General features: G+C 39.0%; 1 protein-coding gene across 5 annotated transcripts in view; it reads left to right on the top strand.

Annotated features, from left to right (window-relative positions):
• The first annotated feature begins 971 nt into the window (after positions 1 to 971).
• The window catches only part of fancc (FA complementation group C), a 26983-nt gene continuing 15819 nt past the window's right edge, over positions 972 to 12135 (top strand). Inside the window, exons 1-4 of one of the 5 annotated variants that reach the window (XM_029439357.1) lie at positions 972 to 1130; positions 3893 to 4091; positions 8700 to 8787; positions 8929 to 9023. In XM_029439357.1, the coding sequence (XP_029295217.1) occupies positions 1108 to 1130; positions 3893 to 4091; positions 8700 to 8787; positions 8929 to 9023 (405 nt within the window). In that variant the 5' untranslated portion in view covers positions 972 to 1107. Of the gene's footprint in view, positions 1131 to 1371; positions 1465 to 3873; positions 4092 to 8699; positions 8788 to 8928; positions 9024 to 12135 lie in introns of those variants that run through there. The other 4 variants (XM_029439356.1, XM_029439359.1, XM_029439358.1 and 1 more) reach the window with 4 other exon arrangements.

Here is a 12135-nt window from a genome sequence, read left to right as displayed (position 1 = left end):
CCATCTTACAGACTGCACTGCCTCACACTGTAACACTCATACCATGGCTTCTACATACATATTGAACGGTAAGGAACATACTGTATTGACAGCCATCACCACATTTGACCACACTCAGACACATGCACAAAAGACATAGAAATAATTGTGTGTGTGTGTGTGTGTGTGTGTGTGTGTGTGGGTGTGTGTGTGTGTGTGTGTGTGTGTGTGTGTGTGTGTGTGTGTGTGTGTGTGTGTGTGTGTGTGTGAAAAAATCCACACTTCACATGAATATAATCTCTTTATTATAGCAGGCACCAATGCACATTATGCCCACCAGCACACACACATGCACATGTTCAAGCACAAACTCACACACAAAACGTTTCTGGTGCACTGTGCTGGGCTGCTCGAGGTCTGGCTGGAGCCTCTGGGTGATTTGTCAGTTTGAGCCATGGAGGCCCTGAAAGTTTGCTTTGGGTTCCAGAGGGACACACTCTGGACCCCTGAATTCCTGTATGCATTCTGCATTACCCTCTTGACCCTCATTTTTCCCGTTAGGGCCCTGTCCATATGGAACTGTGTCCCCCCCTTTGTAAGATCAGTCCGTAAACTTCTTCAAAACACTTCTAACAAAAAACTTGCTTCCCCTGTATTGGGGCTGTAACTTATTTGTGTCCTCTGTGTATGTATATGTCTCCTTTCTGTTTATAGCTGTATTTTTGTGTTTCTTATTTTTATGTATCTGTATCCTGTAAAGCAACTTTGTTTTAAAATGTGCTATCTTACTGACATAGATAAGAACATAAGCACACCTATAAGCTGAGTGAAGGTGTATATTTTCTGGAAAGAAAATATATAAATATATATATACATATATAACAGAGTCAAGTAATTAATTTCTTCTCGTACTGCTCCCAAAGCCCTGTGACTCCATTTCCCAGAAGGCACTGCCAGGATGACAAGTTAGGCTGACACGACTCTCAGCCAATAGTCTTCGACCCTACACGGAACTTCGAGAGAAGAGGGAAGTTCAGTTTGTTTACATCGTTAGAGGAAACCTCTTGTCTGAAGACATATATAATGAATGGATATAGTTGACTTCTGCTCTGTGGAGATTTCAGTTTGATGACTGTACGTCTTGTTTGCATGTAAGTCTACATTTGAAGCTACAGTAGCTAACATGTATACTACTGTAGAGTGATTAACCTGCTAACAAGCTAACAACTGAAGTAACTTTTGCAAACAAGGATGAAATCAATTCACTGTGGTGTATTCAGAGAGACGTAACGTTAACTCGACACCGTCTGACATATAGCAGTGTTTTGAAATGCTTTTGTATCTTTAAATTGACACTGGCAGTTTTTATTTCACCATGTGTCACTGCAGTAAAGTGGAGGAAATACTGGCATCCTGTGGTGTGCTGTAGTTTTTGCACCCCAACGTTTTACTTACATACGTTAGTGTGTGTGGGGAAACTTTCAGGTAAAAGGAGCAATTAGTCTTTGTATTACTTTAATGCCGTGTGTCTTTGTGTTCTTATGTTTTCATATACGCAGCCTATGCGTGTTTTTGATGTGGTACTATTTGTATCTTAACTTTGTCTTTTAGAGAGAAGCACTCCTTCAAAGGTGAAGGTTAGGGGTGAAAAAGTTAGGTTATCAATTTATTTGTGAATTGATAGTAATTTAAGGGAAGCTAAATGAATTAGTTGATAGACATCTATATAATCTGAAAATATTTTGATAATTGATAAATAGTTTAAATAATTTTTCAGGCTTGAATGCCAAACATTGTCTCTCGATTTGATGCTGTTCTTTGTCTTTTGTGATGGTGAACTGAATATGTTTGGGTTTTGGTCTGTTGGTCGGACAAAACAAGTAATTTGAAGATGTCACTATAGGTTGTAGGAAATTCTGATTGAAATTTTCACAATTTTCTGACATTAATTGACTAACCGAGAAGAAAGGATAACCAAAAGTTGAAACCTCAGTAATAAGCATTTTTGCACTTTTTCCTGACATTTTAAAGACTAAAACATTGCAACCTTAGTAAGGGGTTAGTTGATGTTGAGCGCCCAGAACAGCTCCATTGTATAGATTATGCAAGTCTTTGTAACTACTGGAGGAATGAAGCACCATTCTTTATTCCTTCATTTGGTATTTTGATGATGCAGGTCAAGAGCATGTTGATCCAACATTTCCAATAGTTGTTGAGTTGTTGACTAGGAAAGCCGTAGAATATGATTCACATATTCATCAAACCATTCCACGACCCTTTGTGCACTGTATGGATGCGTTTGTACTGTTTATATTTTCCTACTCATTCACTGCAGATGTGTATTGATGTGTGGTTGCATTTGGGCATGTGATAAATGTTGCCTTGTAGGAGCAAAATGATGAAGAAAAATATAATTTTATTAGCCCAAATTAGTTGAGCATTACTTTTATGACTATTATTGATACAACCCCTAAATTACTCTCATTTAATCCAGGTGTTCTTAAATATAACATACTGAAGCACACAGAAGTACATTTGTAGAAAGTGATGTTTAACTGATTTGATTATACTGAAATAATGTCAACAATCTCATAATTGGAACAGCAAACTCACCCTGACCCAAAGTCCACAAGCTTAGTTTAACAAATCTTCAAAGATAATATTTGACCAGTCACATCTCGTTCCTGCTCTAAAATGTGTTCAGCCATCACCAGATCTAGAGTCGAGTGTGTTTATATGCATGTACATATTTTTTTGCCTGAATGAAAACAAAGTAGTGTAAGTATAGTTGATATGCTTTTGTGTTAATCTAGCTGTCTCTGTGTGATAGAGATTGTGGGTGACTGTCTGTTACTTAGGTAGTCGGCATGCAGTTCTTTTCCACTTCTGCTTTGAAAAAACCCCGAGCCCCCAACACAAATCAACAAGAGGCGTTTGTTCCTAATTTGGTTGAGCTTTTTTTTTCCCCCCGAAAATGAGTATTTATATATTCACATCAGCGAGCCATAGGGGCTTTCCAGCAGAGATGATGGCAAGACATTAAACAAATTGTGTGTAACGAGGTGATCATAAAACACAACCCTGTGGTGTCTCACACAGACCTGTCATTATGGCAAAAACAACAAACACACACACACACACACACACACACACACACACACACACACACACACACACACATACACAGACACGAAACACATCCTCACACGCACTTGAGATCTGCCCCCCACGTTTTTCTCTCCATCATCATAAAAGGTGAAGAATGTGATTCTGTGTGTGTGTGTGTGTGTGTGTGTGTGTGTGTGTGTGTGTGTGTGTGTGTGTGTGTGTGTGTGTGTGTGTGTGTGTGTGTGTGTGTGGTTTGATCGTTAGATTGTGGTTTTAGGAGTTTAACACTAGATTGACACAATATGCTTGAATTTATTTTCCACATATTATACCTTACAATTATTATTGTATTATCCACTTCTGCTCTAATAGAACATGTGGGATGATGTGGGCCACACATGCACATTATAAAGTAGAGCCCAACAATTACATTGGCAGTCTTATGATATTGGCTGATGTTGGTTTATTAAGATGTATTTTGGCAGAAACACAAAGAGATTGTCAGCTCAGAAATGTTTTATTGTGAAGGGCTATTGCATAGGCTGCATTCTTTTAAATAAATATCAGACCATTTCTTTAATTTTAATTATTATTTAGACATAACATAAATGGAATTGTGTAATATAAGTTTTGTGCTGGTTACAATTAACTTAATAGTTAATGTAGATACAATAGCATTTAATTTGGGTAAGAATGTTTTGTCTGTGTGATGTTACATAGACTTTTTGACTCTGCTGCTATTAATCTTTTTGCACTAATAGAAACAAACTAATGATGATAAGATAGTTGTGTTTTTTATCAGCAGAATGTCTCAGCTGCAGCCACAGAACCAGCTCCAACAGACATCAGAGCCCCCGCTGAACGTCCAGGAGTTGCAGTTCTGGCTTGACAAAGCAGCGGCCTGGGGCCAGGCTGACAGCCCCGACACTCGGAAAGACACCTGCCTGCACTTGAGCAGACTGAAGGATTACCTCCAGCTACTCCTCACACATATGAACAACATGGTGAGCAGATGTAGTGAAAAGTTGAGCTTATGATTCACACATTTTCTGTTAATAACTTTGTCACAATGAAAGGGAAGCTCTGAGATTTATATCCTTGACAGTTTGGATATACACTTGATTTCCTAGTTAAGTCTGTTTCCACTAAGAGGCCTGTTTTACAGTCTTGACACACCGTACCTAATCAAATAAATTAAATCAGTTAATCAGTTAGGCCAAACCGCCGCCCAAAGTTAATTCAAACCCCAGCATGTCTAGTGCACACACACAAACATGCACACGCTCACTCTCTGTCCAAGCCAGGACATGAACAGTAAGTCCAGCGTTGGTAGGGCCCTGCTAACAGAGGCTGCTCTGTGCTGTGCAGAGGCTGTGTATGTCTGGTTGGCAGTGCTGCAGTGTTGAGTTAGTCAGGTAATAGCCGCATTGGGACCTCCAGCGCTAACCTAATGTATCCCTATATCAAGGCCAGCAAATTTGGGAAGGGGGCAGAGGACAGGAGGAGTGCAGGACTGTGAGATTTTAGATTACTACGACCTTGCCTATTCCTTCCAGCTCGTTCCCCTTAGCACTTTCTGTATTTCTGCTTTTGATAACCTAATTTTTCTCACATTTCTCTCTCACATAAGTCACATACTCCTTTTCTCACGTTAGAAATATTTTTACAGTCATGGTACTCATTTCATTTGTGATGCTCTACAGTCCATATGTTTTACTGTAACACTTTGGTGATGGTTAGAATCAGTCTCAGTGTCTCTGCCTGTCTTACTTTCTACTTCCTCTCCACTTCGGCAACTAGCCATATATTTTTATAGATCAAGCATTGACTGGCTATTATTTTTTATCTGTCTGTCTCCGTCTCTGTTAGCATTATTCCGGCTATACGTCATGCCGAGGTGTCAGCATGTGTAAGATGATGGAGCGGATACAGAGAAAGAACAAATAATGGTATAGCTTAATTGGGTTGACATAACTTTTTACTGGCAGTGGGCTCATAAAAGACCAGCTGAAGATAGCCTGCTTCTTGGCAGCATTTTGCATCCTTTGATGACTTAATAACTTTCCTGTGGCTTATGCCCTGAGATGAAAAATACTCTTACACTTGGTTAGAAAACTAGAGTATGTTTCCTATCTCAATATTGTATATTAAAAAGAATAGTTTGATGTCTTTGTGAACTACGAGAGTTTCATTGATACCGCTGATATCTGTCCATTCAATAGGAAGTTGGAGTAACCGGCCCAAAAGCTAAGTGGCTCAGTGCTTCAGCTTACAATCACTGCGTCGGGTTCGGGTCAGGCTCGGACATAAAAAACACAATGCATGTCGGGTTCGGGTCGGGCTCAGTTATTACTTTCTCAGACCTGGGTCGGGTACTTTAGATAGAGCCACGCTATCTATTCTGTTTCCCGCTGTTTTTATTCTAAGCTAACTTTCTGCTCGCTCCAGCTTCATATTGAACAGACACATTTGAAAGTGGCATCGAGCTTCTCATTTAACTGATGTACTAGTCCTTTAAAGAATGCTTCCCTGTGTGAATTTGCATTTGCCATAATAAACTTTACTCACCATAGAAGTCCCCTAATTGTTTTACCATGGTTGCTCCACTCCTCAAAGGAATTTATCAGAACATACTGCGGCCCAAAATAAGATGGATGCAGGGTGTGGGGAATTCGAAACTCACTGTAGTGTATATATTTTTATGCTGCTCACCATAGTAACTTTGATATTTAATGATGGCTACTCTGGTTGTGGTGCAGTGATGTTAGGAACAGAAGTGTTTCCTCACTTTTCTCTTCATCATTGTCTATAAACTTGTCTCATTTGCCTCCCTGGCTAGTACACGATCATTCACTTCTGTCTGAGAGGTCTGTCCCTAATCAAGACAAGATATCAATTGACTCGAAGCCCATTTATAATTAAGGACTATGTTGACAAGGCTTTGATGGTGCTTTGGCCCTGATAGTCAGTGATAATTACTTTCCGTTGTGATTGCTCATTGTTATGGGCATTCCTGCAGTCACAAAGCATTAGTAAACTTCTTATTGTAAATGAACATTCCTTTTTAGTTGCATCACCAACATGCACATGTATACTCGCACACAACGTTTAACATGTGCTGTTGGATTGATAGGAAGGCCGAGTGTGAGGGCTGTGTTCCAGACAACATTGGTGGTGTTTTGGGGGCATTTAGAGAAACCCTACATGGCCTATTACCACTCTGCTTCCCATTAATGGTGATCTCATCCACTTGAATGAGTCAACTTGCCTGTCTGATGCTGTTTTTGAACATATAGGCCTAAAGTTCCCTTAACGTCTTCCTTTTATACACTGCTACATTTAGGCATCTCCATGTTTGCTCATCGCTCTCTGATTCTTTCTGATGAAAGCAAGAATGATGCATATTAGAGCTGCAACAATTTGTCATTTTATAATGCTATGCTACACTATACTATAGTACTAGTACTATTTTGATAAGAAAATTATTATTATCGTAAGTAATTTCTCATGCAAAACAAACTGAATATCTTGGGTTTTGGACTGACAAAACATCAGAGACATCACCTTGGACTTTGAGAAACTGGGATGGACATGTTTCACTGTTTTCTAACATTTTATAGACTTACCTATTACTTGCTATTGAAAATAATCATTAGGTGCAGCCTTATTGTATAGTGGCATTATAACAACCATTTTGTCTTATCTTTATTTCTTCTCTAAAATTCTTAAAACTCTTCCCTTTTCCTGGTCCTATTGTCTCCTAAATACCACCTGCAGTACTGCTAATTGCTCATTTGTTTGACTCTGGCTCCAAAAAAACCATAGAAATCCACAAAGAAATCTAAAAAGTGCAAAGATTCGCACTTAAAAGACAGCATTCTCTTTTTCTCCATAGCACACAATAGACTGTAGCTAAATCTGCTCCTCTTCTAATAGCAGTGATAAAAAGAGGTGTGACAGGTGTTTACACAGGAGAGTCAACGCGGTTGATGGGATGAAACACCGGACAAGAACAGGGAAATGTTTTGAAGCCCAGTAGAAAATCTATGGCTGATATTTTCAATCGGTGTCCACGTTTTTTCCACATTCTAGGATCACATGGGATCCAGATCACTCAACATCATAAACTCCACTGTGTGTACATGGCAGTGAAGTAAGCCAAATAATCTTTGGTTGAGCTACAGCACACTGCTTCAATTACAACTGGCTTATGTCAGATTTCTTTATGTGGGCTTCTTCTGCATCAAAGCTGTTTTCTATAGTTTAATTAGCTCAGAGGAGAAATGTATGATATCATCTTTAAATATGGGATTGAATATTAACTAATACTGTAAATGCACATAAACATGATTCAGACACACGTGTGCACACATGCTTGTAAATGTAAGTAATAAAGCACCTCTTTGATCTGCTCTCTGTACTGTATGTCTCACTGCAGTTATCATATTCTGGAAATATTGTGTCTAACCCAGAAACCACCCCCCCCCCCAATGTATTAAACCTAGAAAAGTAATAAGATGGAACAATATCAATGTTGTACATCTGTGTATTTGACTTGTCACCCTGAATTAAAATTGAGTTTTGATAGTCTTCATCGAGACTGAAGGTATTTGACTTGATGTCAGTTCTTCCCTGGAGTAGCACATATAATGTCACGTCATTTTCTGACATATGGTTTGTTTTGTCATATTTAACTAGAAACAACAAATGAGTTGCTTCCGGCTCTACTGAACAGCTCTGAACGGTTCGGCTCTGGTTTTAAATATTAAGAAGTGTGACCAGCTACAGTCTTGTTTTACACATTCTCCTTGTTTTTGCTGACATTGGTATTCAGTCTCACTCAAGTTACTGTACACCAAGTCTTTTTTTCTCCCCCATCGGTTTCAGCAAGCTTCCCTGACATAATATTGTAATGTTTACATTTTACAAGTGAAGGTCATATAGGAAAATCAAATATTTAAAAAAACTAAAATGTATAGAAAGTCCGGCTTAAAAGCTATTCAAGTTCTTACATACAGTGTTTGCTCTGACTTGAAACCTTCTGGATGTTTTAATTGGCTGTGAGGTGAAATAAATCACATGGTCTGTTTGTTTGAGCTGGATAAACAAGCACAGACACACACATACTTAAAGTGTTACAGGTATATAGCACCCCCTAGACCAGAGCCCTGCTCTGCGCTGTGTATCTGTCACTATTAAAATGATGGTTGTCACAAGACCAAAATACGGGAAACAAAGGTGATGAGTAATGTACTTTGCACCTGTGGATGTGCCTGCTATTCAACTTAATATCCTTACACATTAAGTAGACTTGTGATCTTTTAATGTTTGGTGTTGTGCGGAAGGTTGCTAGGTTAAAAGGATAAAACAAAAGAGGATGAAGGAGATTTATTTCTTGGATTTGTTTTACTTCTGTCATGTTTGAGTCTGATTATGTGCCAGATAGAAACAAAACACATTACTGTATGTGCCTTCCACTCAGAGAACTAACCCACTTAAGTTATTAGTCCAAGCTAGGTGGTTCAAAGGTGTAAGAATATTCAAGAGGAGAAACATGTAGACTATTAAATCGATCATCTCCTGCCTGTGTCTGTCTCTGTTCTGTCCCTAAGAGCTCCACAACAGAGAGAATGAAGACGCTGCCCCTCCTCGGCCAGTTTCTTGGCCGACTCTGCTGGAACCCTTATGTCACTGCTGATGGTGAGTGCACCTACGGAAAAACTGTAACTCCATCTGTATTGGGTAATGCATCAGGTCCAGTCATTTTAAAGCTTGTAATGTGTGTAAAGGGTCTTGTATTAAACTCGAATGCTACCATCCATTGTGTCTTTTTGTCTGCAGCTACGGGCAGAAGGCTGCTGTTGCAGTGTCTGTGGGGACTCTACTCAGAGCATCCAGGCAATGCTTTGGAAAGAAAAGCCAACCAGTGGATACGGGTATGGACTCAACTTTCTCCATCTCTGTTAATCGACAACTTAGACTGAAGTAAATTAGATAGACTAAGAATTTAGAATATCGTTTTAATATATGAATAAGGGATAAGGTTTAGGAAAAAGGATCATGTATTGCTTTTGCATGCCACTAATCTCTTTGTGATTCACATGATCCTTGCATGCGCAGTAACTGGACATGTTCTGATTATTTCTTTAACCCTAGCAGTTTTAGTTAAAGTCAGGATAAAGAAGGATCAAGGTAGAAATACGGCTCAATTTTGGTACATGATACATTTATCACCTCGTGCTAAATAATATGTTTTACAGTAAGATAGTGGTTAGACATATTCATAACAGAGGGAAGCCTAAATAGGTAGAGACAAGCTACCGTTCAGCCATTATTTAGTTGTTACTGTATCCTAGTAGTATGCGTTTTGTCATAGTTGTCAGGCCTGATCTGTTTGCTGTCTATGTTCTAATTATTACTGGACAGACTGGACCTACAGATTGATTATCGTCCCTTCAACAAATACTCCAACAAACTAAAAAGAAACTGTCATTGACTGCCTTTGGGCTGCTGAATAGATTTTCCGTCTAATTTCCTTTAATACAAGTTCTCCCGCCAGCCCTCTGTGTCTCCTCTCCAATGGGACATGGATGAGGAATGAGCTAGATTGGGTCTCTGTTAGTCGAAGCCTTTTGTGCCCAAAACTGTAAATCATATTTTGAAAGCAAATGATAATTGACTGTTTCACTGCCTCTTGTTACCAGAGAAAGATCAGCCTTTATATTGTGGTTAGTTGATCTTGCTCACTGTGTTTTCATGGCACACGCACACAAAGGAGGGAGCGAGAACAGAGAGAAGAAAAAGATTCTGCCATTTTAAACTCTTGAGAAGGTTCACACAGATGGCTCATGATAAACAATGTGGAACCGTCACATTTTTGCCAGATTAACTGTGTTTGTATTCTTTTGATTAATTTCTCATCTAATAAAACATCTAGCTAATTAAAACAGTGCCTTGAAAGTAAACCTTGAATTTGCCAGATGGTCTTTGACCCGTAAGAGGGGAAGCGGAGTGCGTATAAGTATGGTTGTGTTTGTGTCTACAGCATGTCTGTGTTTTGTTATTGGCATATGTCTCTGTATTCATGTCAATGTCCATGTGTGCGATCGTGTGTTTAGATATTTTTTTATTACATGTACATTAATATATATTTTCTTTAGATCAAGGAAAACAATTAGTAATAGGGTTATATAATGTTTACATCATTTTATGTTGGTGTACCTTCAATTCCTTTATGAATCACTTCATCCCTGCATATAAAGCCATTTCTTGCTTAATAATGTCTGCTGGAAAGGGACAATCGTGGTATTTGGGCAGAGTTTTTTTTGGTGAGAGAATAAACGTTGTTAGGATTATGAGCAGTGTACATTACTTTCTCAAATAGCAGGAGAACCATGATTATTGTGGAAAAAACTGAGATAAAACTCCAAAACTTTTGTCTACTGACCGTTACTCAAACAACGATTGCATTCATCCTTGACGAACATTTGAAACAGTTTGGGTTCAAACTGTATTTTCAAATTTTTTTGGAAGCTACATTAATTGTAGCCGAATGCTTGTGGTACAGCACTGACGGTTAGAGTTAAAGGGTTCACTGGGTCCACTCTACTCATACTAAAATTGCATGCAACACACTACCGGATGAAAGTGTCCAAAGGGCACAAGTGCAATAAACTCATAACCAACTCTGCAGCGTCTCCTCATCCTCCAAAGAAGCTTCCATTCTCCACAAATGACAGGAATGGCGGGAAACACAAAAAAACCTATTCACCGCAGCACATCCCGTCTGGGGGAGCAGTGCAGATGTATGGTTTTAGGCCAGAGATGGTCTTGTCTCTGTGTCTCTCCCTGTGTCTGTGTTGTGTTGGACTGCCTGTCCTGGAATGCAGAATGCAGCCTGTTTTTTGTTAGCCCTGTCTGATCTTGCTCCCCAACATTGTTTTCTTGATGCAGCCATAATAGATTGAGGGTTTGGTGCTAAGTGGCACCTAAATACCGTGTTTGTGTAAGTTTGTGCTCGCATATGTATGTGAGTATTTGTGCAAAAACAAGTGTTTCACTGCTACTGTATATACTGTTAGTCGCCACATGTATCTTTCTCCTTAATTTATGACATTGTGCAGAGTATTTTGCCTTTTCGCCTCACATCGCTCCCTGTCTGCCTCTCCTCTCCACATCTAAGTGTTCTCACTGGGTTTGATGAATGCTGGGTACAGCCACATAGCTGCAGGCTACGTTAGACAGTCATTAGCTCAACCGGTCTGTTTCTCTACATCCTGTACTAGCAGGAGGGACCACACAGTGCTGCAGTAACATGGCATGAGCTTTGAGGAGATGACAGATAAGTTAAGCATGAGAGTGTAATATTAGAGGGCCGGAGGATGGATGCTTTGAGAGCTTAATCTTCACTGACTCAAACAGGGTGAACCACAGGTAGGCCCTGTCTACTGTGGCAGCTTTATGGTTTGAAAACCACATTTTGGACTCTGTGTTTAATTTGGAGATGAAAGTCTCTTTGTGACAATATTGTTTCCCCTTTATCTTTCCGTTTCCTCTTGGGTGGCATCCCTCTTTCAGTAAATCTGACTTAATGAAATTATTATTATTATTATTATTATTATTATTATATTATTATTATTTCTTCCTTTATGTGACCATAATATGAAAGGAATAGCCCCCACCCGCCCATAAACAAACAAAAAAACCAAGACAAAACACAGGATTGGAAACAGCCATCGCTGCAACATGATTGTGACATACTTGAACTAACACTTGTCAAAAACTAAATCAAAATGTTGGCTGTTCTCTTATGCTATTTAAGATTTGTTATGATCATTAAAAATGTAGTAAAACCTATATTTTCAAGTGATTTTTAAGTGAAACATAAAGAAACTGCTGATTTTCCATTTATAAGTCAACTTCTTAAGTATCTTGAAATACCTCAAATTCATGTGGTCAAAAGATTATAGATTGGGCCTTTTAATTTAGGAGCAAAAGGCAACGTTACACTTGTACACGTTTCTTTAGTGTACTCTGTCACTGCACCAG

The sequence above is a fragment of the Cottoperca gobio genome, chromosome 9 (genome assembly GCF_900634415.1).
Source record: "Cottoperca gobio chromosome 9, fCotGob3.1, whole genome shotgun sequence".
Classification (NCBI taxonomy): domain Eukaryota; kingdom Metazoa; phylum Chordata; class Actinopteri; order Perciformes; family Bovichtidae; genus Cottoperca; species Cottoperca gobio.
The sequence above is the reverse complement of the archived record's forward strand: the minus strand, read 5'-3'. Positions and strand labels throughout refer to the sequence as shown.